The 22,798-nt window shown below is 40.9% G+C and overlaps 1 protein-coding gene across 4 annotated transcripts in view; it reads right to left on the bottom strand.

Moving 5' to 3' along the window:
• The window catches only part of NTRK2 (neurotrophic receptor tyrosine kinase 2), a gene marked incomplete at its 3' end in the record, with an annotated part of 377,788 nt that overhangs the window by 343,775 nt on the left and 11,215 nt on the right, over positions 1-22,798 (bottom strand). For all 4 annotated transcript variants that reach the window (XM_079925508.1, XM_079925509.1, XM_079925510.1 and 1 more), the window contains exons 3-4: positions 3,395-3,469; positions 3,209-3,280 (exon numbers count right to left, since the gene is read on the bottom strand). In XM_079925508.1, coding sequence (XP_079781634.1) covers positions 3,209-3,280; positions 3,395-3,469 — 147 coding nt within the window. The remainder of the gene's footprint in view (positions 1-3,208; positions 3,281-3,394; positions 3,470-22,798) is intronic.

Raw genomic sequence — 22,798 nt, forward strand, 5'->3', positions numbered from 1 at the left:
ATCTCATAAATGAAGAAGGCACACGGCCACTCCCAGCTTAATTCTATATTGAGATTTCCTCTCATCCAAACCCCCATCTACAAGAGGGTGCCCTCTTCCTTCTACGCTGGCATCTTCTCTCCTCACACTGAGTGTAAAGTGCTCACCCACGTGAAAAAATAATCCAGCGGGAAGTTGTAAAATGTGCCCACATAAATCTTTTCTTTTGGAACGTGAATTAAGAATGGGTTTCACTGCAGTATAATACACTGACAAGTCACTCTGCCTGTCTTCACCAGAGCCTGTGAGGCACAAATGTTTTCATCTCCATCAGAAATCCCCATCCTTCTGAAGGAAAAAAAAAACAAAAACAGAAACAAAAACCCTATTCTTCCTCCCAAGAAGAAAGAGGAGCGAGGAGGCAAAGAAAGAGGACACACTCATTGTCAAGGTTCCGGGTCGGCTAGCAAGGCCGGCACCGGGGCAGCTGCCCTGTCAGGCTGCTAGCAGCACAGCCCAGAGCAGGGTTACACGCCAAAGAACAAGATGAGTTGTATGAACCATACTTATTATTGGGTCCAAAAGCCAAATGGGAGGAGGAGGGAAGGAAAAAAAATCAACAATCCTCTTACTGTTTGATTATAGAACTTTTGCAAAGGAGCTAATTAGCACCTCTGCAAAGTCCCTGGAAAACACAAATACTGGCTTTTCTCACAGTTTCTGGGTTCTCAGGGGCCGGGCAGGAATTAAAGGCACCAAGAAATAAACTCAGGGACCAGTCCTAGGGGCTCTGGACAGTCAGCATGGGATGCCAAATATGCACAGGTTAGGGGAGGAATGATGAAAGTGACAGACAGGGTCCAGCCTGAATTCCGCTAAAACCCAAAGTGAAATAGATGCTCTGTGTACATTTTTATTTTATTGGAGAAACTCAGAGAGATAATCATTATATCCCAAGGGTACAGAGAAACAGCCTCTCATACACATTTCTTTATCAGCTCCCTTGCAGCCATGGTGCTGATGTTCAACTAAAGATGCCGTTTACTACGTGCGGAAATCAGGGAGAACATGCCAGCACCTTCAGTCATAAGCAGAAGTTGAGACCCAGGTCTGGAAAGGCAGACAACTGACTTAATTTCCTCCTCCTTGCCATTCCCTAGAGCCAACTGCTTAATTTAATTTCTATTTTGGCGATTAGGAGCCTCTTTCATCACGTGAATATCTGAAGCTTACTGACATTGTAACTTCTTTCTAACTGTCTGAATATTAGCCTGACTTCCTACTGTCTTACCATTTGACAATGGCTACAAATACCAGTAATTTTTGTGGTCTGATCAGTAACTGGGCTTCCCAACTACTGGCTTTTAAAGAAGCTGTATAAGATACGTCCATCTCCTTGCTTTCCTATTTTCAAATGACACCTCTTTGGGAGACTGGGACTAATATTTGGCTCTATGTACGTATGTACAGCACACAGAATACCATTAAAATTATTCTACCGTAAATCAGCCTGAAAAAAATATAAAAGGTGGCTTTGGTTTTCATATAAATAACTTGGAACAAGGGAAGTAGGGAAAATATAAGAGGCATAGCAAAGTCATAAAAAGGTCTATTTCTAAAACAATTAACCATAGCCCACTATATAGATCACTACGTTAGGGGAAGTGATGTAGTAAAACAACAAGTAAAACGTGGTCGTTGAGTAATTCAGGGCTGCAGTCAGCAGTAATGAAAATACCAGAAAGTAACCACTGAGGTCATTAATTACACTTAAGTGATTGCATTAGAGCATTTTGCCTTTTTCTTGTGTCCAACTTCTCTCTTGTTTATGCTAGCAAGGCCTACGCGAGACATCAGAATTTGTGCAGGCAAACCAACTACGGAGATGTTGCCAAAAAGCCTCTACATGAAATGTGTTAATAAAGTTCCTTGGAGTTTTGTCACCTTTTTGCCAAAAGTTTTATATCTTAATTCTACTGACTTTATTTTTCAATTGACTTCCTCATTAATGCCACCTATGAAATATGAAGTCATTGTACTGGCTTGATGAAATTAAGGTTTTTCGTAAGATCCACAGATCTCCATAGAGTGTCCAGGCAATCTGCTCGAAGAGAACGATTTCTTTTACAAACTGGTCTGGAAATCAGTCAGGGAACAGTTCTCCCAAAGAGAGAGGACAAATGTTACAAGAAGGGCTGATTCTCTCATTATATGGAAAACACACTTTATTTTCTGTCCTCTTACTAAAAGAACATAGCCAGGAGTGAGCCCTGAGTCTGCCACTTTCCATCTGTGGACCTGAGTCTGGTTTTGCACTTATGAAATGGGAATCAAGAAGATCCTCCCTACCAACTGTCAGAAAAATCAAGTGAGATCAACCACGTGAGAGTTCTGTATGTAGATCGTAGTCTATGAAACACATAAGGTATTGTTGCAGAGCATCTGCAAAGCACAAAAGGGCCCACGAATGCAGGCAACCTTCCTGCCACAGAAGTTCCTACTGAAAACTCGGGGTGGAAGGCGCCCATCAGAGCTTAAGGGTGATCCTCTGTTTCATGAAGAAACGTCTCAGGAAGGCCACAGCTTACTGACCAACTGCCATCATCTAAGAAGATTTAGCAGCAAACAACCTAAGAGCTCCCACTGTCCGTATTTCCATTTGACTTCAGTTGATATCACCCTGACTTCGGTGGAAGCATTTGCTATTGTTACAGTTGCCTGAACCTCTGGCATGTTCCATGATTGAGTTTTCTCCACTTCCATCAATCATGACACATAGCTTTTGGGAAAAGAAGGTTCAAAAAAGGATCTGTTGGGGGAGGAAGAGCATTAGCAATTTTTAGTTCCCTAAAAAGGCCAAGGCCAAGTCAGTTTCTTTCAATTCCACTAGTTTGATGTCTTCCAGGGAACATGTCATTCATGATTCCAAGGAAAAGAATCGAGGACGCTGTACCAGGACATAGTTTTCACATCAGACTCCTTGCTGTTGGCCTATTGCTCTGTCCAAGATGGAAATGGCCCAGAAATTCATGAAAGGGAATAAGCAGGCTGTTCTAAGTACCCCTCTAAAGCTATTCAGAAATCAAAGCTAATGCTTCTAAGCTATTGTCAAAGCTACACTAACTTTTTAAAAGGAGGTTTAGAGCTGGAGAAGAAGGAAAAATAAACAGAGGGGGAAAATATTGAATAAGTTGGGGCCTGGGAAGCAAAAGAATCAACCTTTACTTACATGTGCTGTAAGTTGCTGTTTTTCAGAAATGCTTTATGAGCTACAAATTTCAATCCGGAATCCACAATGGTCCTAAGAAAACACATAATTGCATGTATGTTAGAGCTAACAGACGACTGTCCCTCTGACGGTAACAGAGCATAAGAAAAAGTTCTGAGATAAGGTATGCAAGCCCTGAGTACTCACAGGTTTTTCAGTCCCACATAAGCTTCAATATCATCTTCGTTGATGATTTCTAATCTTTTCTGATTTGCAATGTAACTGCAAAAAAAAGCAGAGTGCAAACTAGTAACTCAGAATTCAGGCAGTCCATAAAAAAATGGGTAATTTCCATCCAACCTCACCAGGCTGCTCAAGGCAATCCCTCCCCACCCACCTAGCCCCACCATTTATTTTAAATACAGCAAGGGCAGCAAAACCAAATGAGACTGAGGAGAAACCATGGTTGAGCAGGTTTCATTGTCAATGACAGGATCACCAGGTTTCATTTTCTTTTCTTAAACTTTTATTACTCTTTCAACTAACAAGTTCAGTTTGCCCCTCCACTCAAGGTATCTCCTGTGTATAGAGGTGAAAATAACTTGGAAATGCATCTACTACCTCTCAAAAGCATTTCACCCTTATGGTGACAGCCACAGGGAAGCTGGCATCACCACACAGAGGACAAAACACATCTTTCCTCACATTCCAAGAGAAGCAGTCACTCCTTCCTTTTACCTCCTGAAACACTGAAGAAGATTCCCCTCCCCCTTTCTCTCTCTCCCTCCCTCCCTTCCTTCCAACTCTCTCTTTTCCTGGCCCAGGATCCCCTCGTTCTGCTTTTGTCAGTAATAAAACCAATTTTTCCTTTCAGGAACCACAGCTCACAAACCCCACATTGCCCTAGTGCGCGCTCTACAGAAATCTCCTCTTCCCCGTTCACCAAACCCTCAAATACAGGAGTAAACTGGTAACTCTGGCTGCGTGAAGAGTTCTATCCCCTGGATCATGAGGACTGGCTTAGAAATGTGCCTGTGACCTCAACTAGATTAATGAGAAGCTTCCCTTAAATTAAAACATGAATGCCATGACAGAGTCTCTCTTTCTCTGGGATTATAGCTGAAAGATTACATAGGCCTGGGGCTTCTATGAGAAATATTTCCGGCACAAGGAAAGAGAATGTCCAAGTATGCAGTCAGCACACAGGAGGAAAGAGAGCTAAGAGATATAAAGAGAGACAGAACCCTGAAAATGTTACTTGAGCTTTTGGATCCAATCATCTCTGAGGTTAGCTGTCACTAACAGAAGTTTGATCTGAATTTCTGTCACTTGCAACCAATAAAATCCCTGGTAACACGAACACAAAGCTATCGAACCTACTACCGTGGAATTTCCCTGTGCTACAGTTATCTGAGTATCTGTCTATTCACTTTTCTTGATCACGATCTCTTTTTGAAGACAGCTGGATCCTGCTTTATAATTCTTAACATGCACCACAGCATCTAGCAAAGGACCATGCACAATGTAGGTCTTCAAGGATGATGGATGGATGGATGGATGGATGGATGGATGGATGGGCAACAGCTGGAGTTCCAAAGGCACTCGAGGAAGTTGTATGAGGATGGATTTTCCCCTTTCTTCTTCAAAAAATTTAAGATACATAACATTCCAATTAAGACACTGAAAACAAATATGTAGCTCTACTGTTAACAACATGAATTAAAATGAAAACAATAGTAACCAATGAGGGAGGAGATACAGCATCTACAGATTCCTTCTACCCAATCCAAAAGAAGGAAAAAAAATAGATGTCAAAATACATGGTAAGTATTGGGGCACCCATTTTTAGAAAATATATTTTAGAAATAAAGCAAAATAAGTAAATGCTCTGAGGGAACAAAATTACACCAAAGATAAATAATTTTAAAAGGACCCACATAAACATTGCCCCTGTTACATAAAAAAAAACGTCCAAGATAGAAGGGCATCTTCTGCTCAAAGATCTTGGTTCTCAAACAACAATTTTCAACGTTAAGAGTTTTTACGAAATGTTTCAAAATTATCACACATTTTTCCAAGATTTTCAATCCACTAACATTTTCAGTAGAAACCACAGTGATCTCCCTCTTCTAAATTGTCTCCCAATAAGAGCTGCATTCAAGAGGGCCCTACATTTTAATGCTTTTTTTCATGCAACTGGCAGAAAAAAGGACAAATAACATGGGCAAGGTTTCCTCTGGGGTCACAACCAGAATTCCCGAGAAGCTTGTTCACTGCTTACAGCTGCGCTAGCATGGTGGCTGTCACTGTTCTGAAACTGTCTGAGAGATTCTCCAGCTCTCTTTGCTGGCTCATCACTGCATCCTCCATGCTTATGACAGGGGCCTGACACTCAGGAGGTATTTAGTCAATGTCTGTGGCACAAGGCATTTATTTTTAACTTTTTATTTAGTTATTTATGCCCTTTATTTTATTGGTATTTCATTTTTGTCAGATTTTTAATTTATAAACTCTCCTATTGTATTCAATAAAATACAGCAAGCTAACATAAATAAAAATGAAAGGCATAATAGAAAGAAGAGCCAGGGCAGAGACATCAGTGGAGCTAGGAATTGGGTTTAAAATGCTGGGAAAGGGCCACAAGCATCATTGTAAGCTTTCCAGTGACCACTGCCCCTGAAAAGAAGGAAAGGGGGATACATTTAGCCAGTGGTAACTTCACAGTGTTCATGAGGTGAAAATAAGTCAGATATTAAGCAAAGCGTACCTGTTCTTGAATCTAAGACCAGACAAAAGATTTTGTTGAAAACCATCAAAAGAACCATGTGAAAGTATTAAAAATGGTCATTAAAGAATGTTCTTCCACTGTGAAGGCAGGGATGCCCTGGATAAAGAATGAATTTTTCTCCTGGTCAAAATGGAAAAAAGCAACAGAAGAGCTGGATTAAAAGGTCAGCAATTGCCCCTCTAGATGCCAAGAATTCCCTTTCATAAGTTACCATCTGCAGAAAGGCCCACAACATAGCCGTGGGCTATAAATTGCTCATGAAATCTACCCCTTAAGAAACGCTCCTTAGACACCATTAAGTGAGGAATCATAGGGTTAGAATGGGAGCCAGTAAAGTTAATAACAAACAATTCACAAAGGAGAAACCTCAACGACCCAGGAACATATGAAAATCTGCTCACCCCTCAAGGAATATGAAATGCAAACCAAAGTCACATGGACTTACCATTCCTCTGCCACTAGCTGGACAAAATGTTTAAAATCTGACAATATTAAAGCGTTGCTAAGGATGTGGGGTATTTCTCTTATATTGTTGGAGGGAGTCTAAATTGGCACAAGCACTTTGAAGAGTAATTTGCCAGCATCTTGGAAAATTATACATCACATGCTTTACGGAGTCCAGCAATTCCATTTCTAGGTTTTCACCTGAGAGAAATGCTCACTCCTGCACACGAGGAGACATATACAAGAACATTCATGGTAACACAGTCAGAATAAAAATCTGGCTGCACGGAGAGTGTCCATCAGTTAAGAAAGAGAACAAAATGAGGCGTGTTAAATAACTACGGTAGATTGAACCAGATCTTTATATCTGAGCAGAAAGAAATACTCATGCTAAGTGAGAAAGAAAAATAAGCAAAATTTCAAGCTGATATGTACATATCATATAAAACAACTGATGTGAACTTTTAAAAAGACAGAAAACAATACCACATAGTGTTCATAGTCAAGGATAGTTGTAAAGTACAAAAGGAAGATTGCAAGGAAAGTCACCTTGGGAAAGGAGACGGATCTGCATCAGGGATAAAGAAACTGAAACTGTTAAACTGTTTTATTAAACTACTAAACTATTTCTTTTCTTAAAAGAGAAAAGCCTTTGTAACAAAAAAGACAAAAATGTTAAAGTGTCAGTTCTGAATATATGCACCTGAAGTTATTGTTATATCATTACATTTTTATGAATTTTTTAAATGTATGAAGAAAAAAGAGAGAAGGAAGGAAGGAAGGGAAGGAAGGAGGGAGGGGAGGGAGGAAGGGGGGAAAGAAAGAGGGAGAGCCAAAAAAAGCCGCAAAGGAAAAGACCGCAGGGAAGCTGGACCCCAGGGCTTCTCAGTTACTAGGTGACCAAATACACCAGGGCTCAAGTCCTTGGTTCCTTGGACCACCCAAAAGCAAACAGTCTAAAAGCCTTCTGATCCCTGCCCCAGAGCCCCTGCACGGGACCAAGAAGACTAAGAAACATGCTGGGCCGCCCCCTACTGGTGACTTCCACGTGCCTCCAGAAGGACCTTGGCAACACCAGGTCTTTCGAGCTCTGCCATCTCATCACTGCCAGTAATCAGAAAAGCAGCAGCTGCAGAGACCAACCCAGGGTTAGGAAGGAGAGAGGAAAGGCCAGGCCAGGACAGACAGCTGAAAGATGTGTGGACAGGCAATGCGGTAGGCTCTCCCCCAGAAAACTGTTCCCTGTCACTCCAGTCAAAGTGCTGGCCAACTCTGAGGGCTCTTTACTAAGTCAAGCTTTGCTTAATAGAATCCCCAAGAAGGGTCCCACTCCCACTGAAGCAGTGGAAAGGACAAGCATTTTGGTACAGAGCTCTCTCTCCATGACAGCCCCTAACTCCTCTGACCCAAGCCCACCGATCTGGAAAGCTTAGGCCCCAGGGGCTTTAAGGCACAAGCCCTCCCCCTAGAGCCCATGCCCCAGTGCTCACACGAGTTCAGCCAAACTTTCGAGCTTCTGCCCTTCCAACCTTAAGAGTTTCTCTCCCTTACCTCCTTGGCCTCCAGGTCCCTCAGGCCCACCCCTCCATCCGCAATCTGTGTGGAATCATTCTCGGCCTTCGACCATCCTGTTTTGCCCAAATATGCCTTCTTCCTTTCTAAAAGCCATCTATAGCACTCTTTCTTGGACCTCACATTATGAGGGTTGTTTTTTATTGTTGTTATTTACTTTTACTACATCCCAAGACTACTGTCTTCTGCCCTTAAAGTTGGAACTTCTCAATGAATTCACCTAAAACTCTTCCGGGTCCCTACAATATCTGAGATGCTGCTTGATTCACAGGCAACATCAAAAAGCCTTTTTCCAATCAAAACATTTTTATTCCATCAGTTGGCAAGCATTTCTTTAGCATTTATTCTCCTTCTTAACTTTATAATTAAGAATCAGAGGGGATGGAGGTACTCTTTGTACCCATCATTGTATTTTTGTACTAATATACCTAACTCTCCTGCTGAACTGTTAACTCCTCAGATGGAAGAGTGTTATTCATCAAACTGCACGTCCGTTTCCGAACACAGAGCTGATGCTCATAGAACACTGGCTGACTTAAAGCAATCGATCTGACCCACAGATCCTCCACTGGAGTTTTTGTTGTCTCACTGGAGAGACCAGACATATACACACTATAGACACTAAATGAAGATTGTGGTAATAGAACATAACTTCATTTGCCACATAGAAAACAAGGAAAAAAAGTAACGACCATAACAGAGGAAGACAGCCAATTCTGAAAGCAAAATTTGTCCAATCTAGAAAGCAAACTTAGATCACAAGCATACAACACAGTCAAACCAAACACTCATTTATTTTTCGTAAATGATGAAAACTAATCGCCCTCGGAATATGAGCATTCATTTGCCATCTCAGTTTCAGAAATGTTAAGGCTAGAAAGAATCTTCAGATCCAGCTCTTCTTGACCTTGAGGGGTTGATGCTCCTGAAGGTCTGTGCTCACTGCCACGGTATTTGATGAGCAAAAGAGAGAAGTTTCCAAGCAGAGGTCAAGTACGTGCACTGCGAGGGTACAGTGGAAGGAATTACAAGATATCACTGGGCAGTGAAGGCTTCCATGAGGTCAGGCTTTGAAGGGTGCCCAGAAAGTCAACAGATAAAAAATGTGAACATAAGCAAAGTCCACACTATTTGCCATTTTCTTTTGTGTTGTCACCAAAGCTTTTCCATTCTCAACATGACATCCAGGGCCTTCATTATGACATTTTCTTGGGGGTAAAGAATTTCCATTCCTTAGGCTTACCAAAAAGCCCGTAGGTGGCTTTTTTGGGAAAAAAAAGAACAGATAATTTTAGGGAAAATTCACGGAAACATTTTTGAATTACAGGTTCCTAGAAAGGATACTCATCTCATTTGAAAAGATTTCACATTGGCTTGAACAACCTATCAAATAATTCCTCCGGGCAATCTTTCCAAGTAACGAAGAGTGGTTTCTAATGCATCTTTTCTTCCTGTGTATTAGCTTAACAGCAGGCTTGCTCCAAAGTAAAATTTCCCTTTACCTTAGGCTTTATTACCTGACCTGTAGGTTGACGATATATCAAAAAGAAATGGAAAGAGCTGTGAGTATTTCTAATGGTTGCTCTTCAAAATGGAATTGCTTCCCACTACCCTGGCTACCCTCACCTCACCCCCACCACATAAATAAATAATTAAGCTAATAAAAGTAGATAGAACTCAAATGTCACAAGAGATTGTGATATGTGCTCAGGCTTACAGCCATGGAGTGAGGCATTTCGGCTCCGACAGGATCCTCTCTGCCATAAGATTTCCATCACGGGGAAGAGAATAATCCATTTTTTAAAATGTGCCCTTGTTCCCTGAGTCCGTAACCAGGTAGCTTCAGCTGCTCAGCAAAATGCTAAGAAAGAGTTTTGAAAAGCAGTCCCTGATGGGCCGAAGCAGGATTCAAAAGAAGAATCTCTCAATCTGTCCCTCCATTCCTAAGAGAGGGTCCGCCACCCCACCTGTGACGACGTGAATGCAGAGAACACCAAATAAGTGGGCTCAGAACCTGAATTCCAGCACCAGCCTACGAGCACAGGCTGATTAGCTGCAGCACTTCCATCTTCTTTTTGGCCACGGGAATAGAAGCAGCTCCAGTAATTTCCTTTTAGAGAGTGCTGTGTGCCAGGCACTGAGGTACCCAGGGGGTGTCTCCCTTAACCCGACAAAGCTACCAGGAGAGCACTATGATTGCTTCCACTTTTTGGAAGAGGTAACTGAGGCCCAACCTTGCTAGGTCATATCCCCAGGATTACATAACTGCCAAAACAGGATTTGAACCCAAATCTACCTGCCTCTGAATTCTGAGCTCATACCCACTCTACCGCCCCACCAGGACCATGGACTTAGGAGTCCTGCACCTACAATGAAGAATACTTTCTAACATTTCTGCAAAATGCATCTTGACAAATAATCACAGCCTGAAAACAATAGTCAATGAAAAGGAATGAGGACATTTTACAGGCTGCTCTCATGTGTTATACCTACAGAGGTAACAGGAAATAAATAAAATATCTTCTCAGATCCTTACACAATGCCAAGCTCTGAGAACTGCAGCTCCCCACAATGCCAAGCTCTGAGAACCGCAGCTTCCTAGAATAGCCTAAATTCCTTGGGAACTTAAGAATTCAAGTGCCTGTGGAGAGGGTGTGGACAAAACGGAACCCTCCTACACTGTTGGGGAAAATGTAAATTGGTGCAGCCACTATGGAAAAGAGTATGGAGGTTCCTTAAAAAACTAAAAATACAGCTCCCATATGATCCTGCAATCCCACTTCTGGGCATACATCCAGAAAAGACAAAAGATCTAATTCCGAAAGATACATGCACCCCAATGTTCATAGTGGCACTATTTACAACAGCCAAGACATGGAAACAACCTAAGTGTCCATCGACAGATGAATGGATAAAGAAGATGTTTTATAATACAAATGATGTATTGTACATATAAAACAGAAACAGACTCATAGACATAGAAGACAAACTTATGGTTACCAAAAGGGAATGGGGGGAGGGATAAATTGGGAGTAGGGGATTAACAGATGCACACTACCATATATAAAATAGATAAACAACAGGAATTTGCTGTATAGCACAGGGAACTATACTCAATATCTTGTAAGAAACTATAATGGAAAAGAATTAGAAAACAAGAATACACGTATATACATACATATATATATATATATATATATATATATATATATATATATATATAACCAAATCACTTTGCTGTACATCTGAAACTAACAAAATATTGTAAATCAACTATACTTCAATTAAAAAAAAAAGGAATTCAAGTGCCTGGAAAATAATAAGTGGTGTAAAGTGAGGGATAAACACACTCCGCTAGCTTCACCTCTTCCCAGTTATGTGACCTTGGGCAAGTCCCTACACCTCGGTTTCCTCGTCTTAAAATGGGGTAGTAACAGTACCTGCCTCAGGGAGTTGCTGGAACAATAAGAGAACTGCCCTAGCCCATATGAGGACCACAGTCACTGCTGATTATTAACAGCAAGCAGCAGACTGGGGTTCAGGGACTGGCTTGGTCACTAACTAGCTGGTGAACTGAATCTCAGCCTGCCTCCAGGGCCCATGGGCATGGAACAGGAAACCTGGCCTGGAGAATGTCTCAGTTCCCATCAACACTCAAATTATAAGAAAATTTCTGCAACATATTATGAAGAAAAAATTACACACTGAGTTTCTCTCTGAGTATTTATATAGCATCTTTCTCATCCACCTCTCTCAATGAGGTGGTGCCCAAAAAGAAACACTGCAATTTGTGACCAGAAAAATTAACTAGGAAAAAACCCTTAGAGTTGGCTTTCTACCTAAAACGTATCAGTCTCCAGCAGAAAAAATGTAAGTTTAATTTGACTTAACTAAATAATAGCCTCCATGAAAATTTAGGATTTGACCCCAGCCTACAAATAATGTGACGTGTAAACCTTATACTGGAGGGTGAGCAGGGTGTCAATATATTTAAAATAAATAAATTTTCTTTTTAGCTGCTAACTTTTCAAAATGGGAAGATTTCCCGTTTTAAAAATCTGAATTTCCACATTCTCTTAAGAAGCCAGAAGGTCCTCCAAACTGGACTAGCATTTCTTCCTGGCAACAGTCAGGGCGAGCTGAGTAACATTGCTCCTGGGGGTCTGCAGCACATTTCCAGTTGGTCACATTCTGACCTCAGCTATTTCACTGGCTCATAGAAAGATTTTTATGACACCTGATCTAATTCTTGCTTGTAATTTCCTCTGAGACTTCAATGCTCCGACCCTTCTCCTACATTGGTATGTCATCTCCATGCACAGAGATCCCTAACAGAGATCCCTAAATGAGTTTGCTCAGATAAAATGACACAAAGACCACAATAAAAATACCTCCTTTTCTTAAAGCAGTTACTTCTACCTGTTCCAGAACCTTTAGAAGCTTCCTCTGTTTAGAAACAAACTAAAACTGACACAGACATAGCCAAGTATAATTTTATACTTGGTACAATGGTACAGAATCCCCAAGAGGAGCAAGGGATGTGTTTTTCCTGACAAAAAATTGTTTTCCTTCCCACTAATTTATTTAATATTTTACATTAGGTTTCAGATCTTTCGATAGATCATAGTAACTTGCCATAGCAAATGGAAAGACAATTAACTAACCGTGTACCATGGCATGGTTTCGCCATATCAGATGAAGAACCCAGGATAGAAATGGTCCTGATATAGCACTGCCATCAAGAAAGAGGCTTAAGTGATGTTTGAGCCAAAATTTTATTTTGGACAGGTGTACTCTAACGTCAGTCAATATGAAACCACCAGAAATATGAGTCAGCTCACTGGGTCCCTCGGGGTACACTCTGCAGCTAATTTATCCTGGCAGGCCCACAAGGAGCCATCCCTCTCAAGGCTGGGGGCACCCCGGGAGCCTGAGAGGGCTTTTCCTCTGGCTGGGAAGCCGTCTGGTCACACCTGCTCCTAACAGCTTCTAGGCTAAAACCATCTCTGCTGTGCTCTGTGGGTGGATCTCTGCCGTCTCAATCAAGCATCTGTCCACATTCCGAGGCAGTCATAGCGCTACTTCCCCAGGCAAGCCTGGATCTGCAGCCTGCTGGTACCCCCACATCTCATCTCGTCCGCAGACAGGGTGGCTTCCACCTGGATGGGCACACAAGCCAGGCTGCTTGGTCTTTGTAAAAGGATGTCAGCCCCACCATCTGCTTGTCTGGCTTCCAAAGAGAATGGATCTGGCTTTAACCAGGAACAGAAATTAACATATTCCAGCTCTGGTCAGAGGGGACAACTTCATATCATCTGCAGTCCAGCTTCTAGCAAAGCCTGGCTCAGCAAAGGGTATGAGGGGATGGGCAACTAAGATCCTGCATTGTATGAGTTTTATAATTACAGCATCGGGAGATGAAATTCTTGGACCACGTTAGCGTCCTTGCAGAATTGTCATCCTTGTCACTTCCCCCAACTTTCACTGACTTTCTCAGTAAGAAGAAAATGAAATCTACTTTCTGCATTTTTCATAAAAGCTGTGAATTACATCACTCATATTCTCTGCAAAAGAAACTCTTTTCAGAACAGAGTGCCAAACAAAGCTATGTTCCTGTGGAATTAGTAGGCATTCTCCTCCTTAATAATGAGCTTCTCTTTTCACTGCCAGGAAGTTGAGGACAAATGGTGTGCTCAATTACAGCAACTATGTCAACCGTTAGAGTTAGTTGGAGTTCTTGTCTCTTATTTTTTTCTCACTCCTCCCTCTCATTTTTACCTTATTAACCTTATTGTGTAAAATAATTATCAGCAGTTATTCAAATACTAATGATAAATTGATGAACTGCGACATTTCTATACTCGTCCAATACAAATTATATGGCCATTACGATCAATATACTGGTATGATAGCATCATCTTACAGTTGTTTTCAAGAAATGAATTGGAAAACCATATTATCCACTATTTTTGTGTGTTTCAAAGTGTTTATAAAAAGTGAAATCTTGCAACTCCAATTGAACACAAAATTATCTTTTTTCCAAAAAAGTTTTTTCCTCTTTTCCCATTATTTCAGGTCAGTCAACGTTTCGTTGATGAAAAGCGAAGAAAAACTTCCAATGATTAGCCCAGGACTTAAGAATTCTAAGAAGCATTCAAGTCAGCACAAATCACAGCAGAACACACTTTTGAAAGCTCTTGGCCTCCAATCGGGCCAAATCATTCCATAGCAAGAGAATTTTTGGAACTAATATTTCTGCTCCAACTTCAGGATAGATCAAGCATGGCACAGGGAAAAATGAGCATCAGGCATAATGTCAAGAAAAGAGAATGATTCAAGCAGTAAAATGTTAGGATCTCTTCGAAGGTCTGTTTTGATTTTGACACAATTTCTCGGCCCACATGTATAGGCTGTGGGACTAAGGAGAGTGATAGCATGTGAGGAACAATTCCAAGTTCATCTTCACTGGTTTCCCTTCACGTGTTAACCTTTAGTCGCTTTTATAGAAGGTTAGAGATTATTTTCTTTGGAGTTAAACTACAAAGATATTGGTGGAAAGGGATCCCAGTCATAAGTGGTCATGTAAGGCCACAATAAAGGGAAGCTATTTTACAGAAAGGAAGTGTGAGTGCATCAAAAAGTCCTAAACAAATCTCTTATAAAAACTTTTAATTCAAGGGATATATCGTTGCTAGAAAAGACGTATATTTTGGAGGTACCTAGAGGAGTCAAATTCATGGAGATGGAAAGTAGAATGGTGGTTGCTAGCAGCTAGGGGGAGGGGAGTGGGGAGTTGTCATTTAATGGGTACAGAGTTTCAGTTTTGCAGATGAAAAGAGTTGTGGATTATTTGGATAGCTGTGCTGGTTGCACAATAATGTGAACGTACTTAATGACACAAACTGTACATTTTTAATGGTTAAGATGGTAAATTCTGTTATGTACATTTTACCAGAGTTTTAAGACAAAGAAAAAAGGAAGATATATATTTTGTAAAGGCCTTGCAATTAAAAAGAGAGAAAGACGATGAAAAGAGAAAACGGAATACAAATTGATAACCTCCAGAGTGCAGGGGAGCTGTTGTAAACAACCTAATAAATGAAATGGACCAGGACTGTTGAAGAAAACAGTTGCAGAACAAAGATCATGACCTGAGTCCCCGTGGCTAAATCTGACCCATCACTGCTCCGGTCAATATTCCAATCAGCTGAGCATGCCAAGATGAAAGTAACATGCAAACCAGGGAAAAGGCACCTAAGGAGAACCAACACCCTCTTACATCTATCCTCTTTAACCCCAGCGCCTGTCCAGTGCCACACTCAAGACAGATTCTTTTGCTTTTCTGTCCTCCCCAAGACCTACAGAGTCTACTCTCCTTCAAAACATAGTTGAGGATAACCAGACAATAAAAATAAAAATGAACAGTCGAACTCTAACTATGCGTTATGCACTGGTACAATTATTTTACATGCATCGGCTCATTTTAACCTCACAGAAACCCCATGAGAAAGGTTCTATTACTGTCCACTTTTACAGATGGAGACACGGAGGGCTTTATAAACTAGTCCAGAGTAGCAGGGGCAGACCAGCTTCAGAGTAGGGCTCTTAAACCTCCAAGCCACCCAGCCTCATAACCTGTGTGATTCCCAGACACGAACTCCCAAAGAAAATGAAAACTTAATTTGTTGATCCACCTATGCGTGGCAATGGACATATTCAGTGATTTTTCAATTTGGATAAAAGTATATAACGAGAAAAGGAACTTTTTAGGCACAGTTTCCACAATCCTAGGATCCTCCTAAGGTGCCAGTAAAAAAATTATTCAGCCATAATGAGCTAAATAATTCTTAAAACAGTACATTCAGATCTAGAGCTTTCAGGGTCAATGATAGAATCTGTACAGGGAAGAGAGAAAGGTAGAAACAGGTAGCTACTGATGTTTAACAAGCCCCATTAACTTCTGGGGACGGATCTATGCTTTGCTGGTCTGTGTCTGTGATATCACAAAGCTCGCTGTAACACAAGTCAGGGAAGGAATCCTGCACAGCTCTTCTTGGAAACACGGACCCCCATGCTTGAGAATTCCCCTGAAGAAGGTGAGGGTGCTGCAATGGGAGGAGCAGTCTGGGTAGCCTGGCCGCCCCCCGGCATGCTCCTGTGCAGAAGCCCTGCACTTCCTCTATTCCAGAGCATCATCATGGCTCAAAACCACCACGATGCAGAGGTCAGATCCACAAGGCAGAGGCCCAGACAGCCTTGTCCCTGGTGCCCTTAACTCTGGACAATGGACCCAGGCATGTCAGAGGCCCTCACTCTGGTATTTCTCCAGCCAAGTTCCTCCACATGAGGCAATGGGATGCCCCCACCTGGAAATCACTCCTTCCCTTCTTGACCTAGTAGGATCTCAGAATTTTCTACCCAAAGACCCTAAGCCCATTCCCAGGGCCCACACAGGCCTTTTCTGTGGGTATGTCCTCCTGTTATAGATATACATGCTCCTAGGCACAACTTTGCATGTGTGTGTGTGGGGGGGGGGTGTGTGTGTGGGTGTGTTTGGGGTCGGGGGGTCCAAGGCTGCTGTCTGGAGGGCTGTTGATGGAGTTCAAATGTGCAGGACAATGATCTGACTGGAGACCCTACAACAGACCATATAGATGAGAGAAGCTGGCCTAAGTCTTATTACCCAGGACCCAGAAAACCACCTGGTGGGAGGACATATTCACAGTATATTTGTTGGTTAACTAATTGACTAGATGAATGAATGAATAGATCAATCAAGCAATCAATCCATGCATGTATAAACAGTCAATTCCTGTCCTCCATTTCAGCTATCTGAGGGAAAAGATGACTTCGTCAAGAGAATGTCTATGGCACTCTGAACTGTACATGTCTAGATATAAACTACAATGAAAGGAGAGTCATGACAGAGTGGACTCTAGGGTAGGCTGGGGTAAATAAAAGGCTCAGTAGTGCCTTCAAGGCTCCAGGCAATTAAGCTCCAGAAAACACTTTTTTATTTTGGTGAGAGAGCAATTCCCTGAAAAAATAAATGAGATGGCAAAGAAGTTAAACCCCAGAGGGCCACCTAGGCTTACCATGAGAGCCAACAACTCAACCAAAAATAAGACTTTTCTCATAAGAATTAAACATTATATGCTGGTTCCATAATACCCGTTCCTTTTTAAGTTTAAATTTCAAAATACACATGGAGTCTAAACTATTTTCATTTGTATGCATATTATGAACATACTGCATCGTGTAAACATAAATAAATGGATGTTATTTATCTCAAAGGAAAATTATCTTTTTGGATTATTCAACACAATCTGTTCACCTATATACTTCCCCACTCTATTTTTAAAAGCCTTCCAATCTCATACGTCTATCAGTTGTTTAATGATCAGTTTCACAAACAACTATTGAAATTTCTAGGACGCCTGATAATGTCAATTATTATAAATATAAAGGAAGTCCCATGAAACATTATAGGATCAGTCCAACGCAGCTTGATTGTAAAGGTGCAACAGTATGTGCATCAGATGCTTCATTAAATTGGACTTGACACATTGTTTATACTCCTGATGTCTGCAGTTCTTTAAGAAAAATGAACAGCCTCTACCATCCATACTACAAGAAGGATAAATCACATCTGAAATCTCACCACCAGAATTGCTTTTTTTTTTACCCTGTCCTGCTCGCCTGCACTTTTTTATTTTTTTATTTTTTTAACATCTTTATCAGAGTATTATTGCTTTACAATGATGTGTTAGTTTCTGCTGTATAACAAAATGAATCAGCTATACATAAACATATATCCCCATATCTCCTCCCTCCAGAATCGCTTTTTAAGTGAAGCACCATAAATGCAGTCACAGGGAAAACTGGAATTGATCCACTGGGATATGCATTATTAGCTATTACACAACAGAAAAGGCACAAATCTTCCCCATTAGACCCATTTGTTTGTTGGAGATCGGATGTTCCTGGAATGATTCTTCTTCCCTGGATTTACCTTGTTTTTGAGCTGGCCTGTTCTGCATCTCTCTTCGTCTGCTTACATTCACCCTCCATCTCTTCCCTGTCTCTCCTTCCTGTTGGATACACAATCAGCCTGCCTCATCAAAGCTTTGCCTTTCTTCCTTTCCAGCTATACTGTCTCTACGATGAATTGATTTCTTATTGTGCATGAACCAACATAGCGCTACTTAATTCCATAAAGGTTATTTATTTAAACAAACATCTTAACCTGATGACTTTATAAAAGTCATGTCTAGAAATTTACACTTTGACAGCCCAAAGAACAACCTATAAATACTCTAATTTGGAATTCTAAATGATAGATTTGTAGGGGAGGGGAATACACATGCATATATCCTTGAGTCTGTGTATAACATGGAGATCTAGAACATTGTGCTGGGGAACAGCAATAAACAAGATCCACATGGTCCCTGCCTAAATTCATGCAGTTTATATTCTAAGGGGGTGTAGAGACAGGTACTCAGCTGCACATTTACAATACTAGGTGACCTATGGTGGGATTGGGAAACACTGGGTAGGGGGCTATAAGAACACACAGAAGAGACACATAGCCCAGAGGTGGAGAGGCAGAGGAAGTTAGCCGGAGGCAGAAGCCATGAAAATGGTGTTCCTGGCAGAGAGAACAGCCAGTGTGAAGCCTGGGAGACTAGAGCTCCATAGGGGAATTTAAAGCTCAAGGAGGCTGCATCATCGTAATAAAGAAAGGGAGAGGCAAAAAATGAGGCTAGAGAAATGGGTGTGAATTTGAGGATGCAAGGCTTTTAAGACTTGTTAAGAAATTGTGAGTTTTTAATATATAAATATAATGTTACCCTAATTTAGAACATCAGTATCATGCAGGGGGAGCTAGGCAAGCAGTTCCTAAAATTCATATGGAAAAAATTATCATGCAAGAATACTCTTGAAAATTCTGAAGGTAATTGATGAGTAAGACTAATACTTCAGGTAGAAAAATTTATATATATGTATACGAAACTTTAGGAGATAAAAAGTTTAGTGCTAGCATGTAAACAGACAAACTGATTAACAGAAGAGGACAGATGTCAAAATAGGCCAAAATACAAAGATGATCTTCATACTTAATCAAATTGTTATTTTAAATTAGTGAGGGGAAGTTCGAATTATATAATCAATGGTGTCAAGAGACCTGATGGGCTGATTAGCTCTTGAAAAAATATAAAACAATTTTTTTTGCTACTTCACTTCTTATATTTTAAAACTCCAGATAGAGCAAAGCTTTAAATACAGAAGCATGAAATAGTAAAGGTAACAGAAAAAAATATAGGAGACTTATTTTAATCTCTTATAGAAGGGAAGACTCTTTTTAGCTACAGTTACAATACAGAAGCCATAAGGAAATAATAAATTTTACTACAAAAACATTTAATTCTGCGTTACCAAAAAAAGAACTATAATCAACATCAGAAGACAAGCAAAACATTAGACAAAGCATAAATTTTTCTTATTGTTAAACAGATTTTAGGAATCCATTTTTTGAAAAGGTCACCAAACCAATAGAAAAAGAAAATGGGGGCTTCCCTGGTGGCGCAGTGGTTGAGAGTCCGCCTGCCGATGCAGGGGACACGGGTTCGTGCCCCGGTCCGGGAAGATCCCATATGCCGCGCAGCGGCTGGGCTCGTGAGCCATGGCCGCTGAGCCTGTGTGTCCGGAGCCTGTGCTCCGCAACGGGAGGGGCCACAGCAGTGAGGGGCCCGCGTAACGCCAAAAAAAAAAAAAAAAAGAAAATGGTTAAGGGATACATAGTTCACAGGAAAAGAAATACAAATGGCTTACATGTATATAAAAAGATTTTTAACCTAGATCATAATTACAGAACTGTGAAATAAAACAATGATGAGATGCTATTTCCCAAGAATATGATTGACAAAGGTCAAGAGGTTTAATGACAAACAGTATTGGCTTGGCTGTAGAAAAAGAGGTGCTTCCAGTTTGGGTGGGAGAATAAAATGGTGTGATCTTTTTGCCAGACAACTTGGCAATATCTATCAAATCACAAATGTCTTGCAAATGTCCCTGCAATTCAAATTCTAGGAAAATCATGCACGTGTGCAAGAACTTGAGCACAAGGTTGTTCAACTGGAGGTGAGTTAAATAAAAACTATTCATTCTATGGGTAATGTGTGGCTGTGGAAAAAAAAAAGGTTTGAGTACATATGCGGATACAGAAACATTTTTAAGATATGCTGTTAAGTAAAAAAAACACCAAGATGTAGAACACTATAGCATGCCCCTCATTTGCATAAAAATTGTGTATATATATATATATATATATATATATATATATACACATACTCACATACTCATGTTATGAGTAGACTATTTCTAGAAGCAGACACACAAACTAAAATCAAAGTTTCTACTGGAGAGAGAGGCTGAGGGATTAGCAGGTTGGAGACTAACTTCTCATGATACACTTCTTTATACTGATCATATGTCTTATCACATTCAAATATTACTTTTTAAAAAAAACTAATTACTAATAACATTCCATACAATAAAGTTAATGCATTTCAAAGAAAAAATGTGCAAAATCACTTTAAAGACTCAGAAAGGCTCCCAGGCTTGAGGAAGTCTTGGCTAAAGGCACTAACCTTTCTAAAGAAAGAATGTGTCAATCAGAATTGGTGCCTGGCAGTGAATGAAGGAGAGAGAAAGGAGTGTCGATCCAGGGGACACAAGTCTGGGCCAAAGTACTTCAAGTTCTGCATTCCCTTTTGTGAAGGCTCTCCCATTATGGAGATAGATGCCTCAGGCAAGCTTAGCTTAATGCCATTTAACATTTTAAATGCAGAATTAAGTGCCCTTGCTCTAATTCCAAGATCACCAAGCAAGCTTCCAGTTATAATTTGTTCTCCATTATAGATCTGCTAGTGTAGAAAGCAACTGTTACGTTGATCTGTTTATTCGGGTCTATGTGATAGTTACATGCTTTGCTATATAGCGATATACTGACAATCTGGTTTGATTTGGTTTTGTTTTAACCTGAAAAAAAAATACCTTTGGACTTTATTTTAAGAGACATGGGGAGCCATGGGGCAATTAGAAGCAGTGACATAAGATAGCATTTTGGAAAGAACACTCTAGCGCAGTGTGGTATATGGGTAGAGAGGGGGCAAGACTGGAGACCAGGATGCCATGTAGGAAGCCGTTGCAGCATTGTAGGCAAAAATGACAGTGGAATGAATTAACTTTTTGGTTATGTAAGTACTTGTTTGATGTTCATTTCCCCTCCCAGACTGCAAGCTTGGTAAGGAGAAGAAACCAGGTCAGTCTTTCTTTCGACCAGATCCCAAGTACTTAGCATGACACAGAGCAGATGCGTTAATATCTGTTGGAAGGAAGAATAAACGAGAGAATGAATGCGGGTAGTAGAGATAAAAAGAATTGGACAAATTTAAGAAATATTTAGAGAAGTGAATTGGCAAGACTTGATAATTGAGTGAATACAGGGGTTAAAGAGAGGAAGAAGCCAAGGTTCTGGACATGCAAAACCTTTTGACCAAGTGGGCAGTGGCACCATCCATTAACATAGGGAACACTGGAGATGGTTTGGGGTGACCATGATGATTTAATTTGGAAATGTCGAGCGTGATGCACTATGACATATCCAGGAGCGATGTTCAGTAGGCAGACGACCCAAAGGTCATCCCTGATAGTTGATGGGGACGATTATTAGGACATAAACAGCATGCAGAAGGCAACGGAAGTCATAGGTGAGGATGACATATCCCAGGAAAAGAAGCAGCCCTAGGAACGAAGCCAAAGAGGCATCAACTTTTAGGAGAGAAGCAGGGAAAAGGAAGCCCTTAAGTAAGAAGACTCTCCCTGGCCAGAGGGATATAGGAAGAAAACAAGGAAAGTTCATTGACACCAAGGCCAAAGAAAAAGGATGCTTCAGGGAGAGTGAGAAATGAGGCCAAGTTCTGCTAAGAAGCAAATAAGAGAAGGACAAAGAAATACGCCTTGGATTTAGTCCTGTGAAGGTCTTTGGGGAAGGCAGAGCAAGTTTGATGAAGCAGTGGGCTGAGACTGGTTTGGGAGGGGAGGAAACAGACACAACGAATACAGCCCAGTCTTCTAAGATCGGGATTGGAAGGGAGAGAGGAAAGGGCCGAGACTAAAGGGAAATGGAAGGAGAGGGGACAGAGCTAAAGGAAAACTTTTCTAAGACGGAAAGGACCTGGTCCTGCTTAAATTCTGATGTTGACAAGAGAAAGAGACTGAAAATACAGATGAGAGAAGGATAGTCATCAACAGTGAAAAGTCTGAGGGGATGGGATCTGTAATAGAGGTGGAGTGACTAGTTTCAGCCAAAGGCGTTCCAGCCCTTCCCGTCTACTGGAAGAAAAAGGTTCGTTTCAGATACAGGCAGTTTGTTCAAATGGAATATAAGTGGATGAGGCCACAAGAACATCACAAATATTGACAGAGAAAAAATAACCAAACTCAGCTGGGTTACTGCCATCATAGGAAGTAGAAATGGGGATTGCTCACATCCAGTCTACATGTCTACGGCTCCCACTATTAACAGTGTAATGTATGCACATTTGAAAGGGAGCACCCTTTGTGATTGGCCCCACGTCTGGCTGAAGCTGAAACAATCACCATATAAATGTGGGTTTTAGCCTCATGTGCATTGACTGTCCTTATCACATCATATTAAAATTAGATCTGTCTCTCCCACTAGATATAAACTACTCAGGGGCTTCTTGCTTCCGTAAAGTACTTTATTTGTCTGTAGCATCACT

The sequence above is a fragment of the Stenella coeruleoalba genome (genome assembly GCF_951394435.1).
Source record: "Stenella coeruleoalba genome assembly, chromosome: 7".
Classification (NCBI taxonomy): Eukaryota; Metazoa; Chordata; class Mammalia; order Artiodactyla; family Delphinidae; genus Stenella; species Stenella coeruleoalba.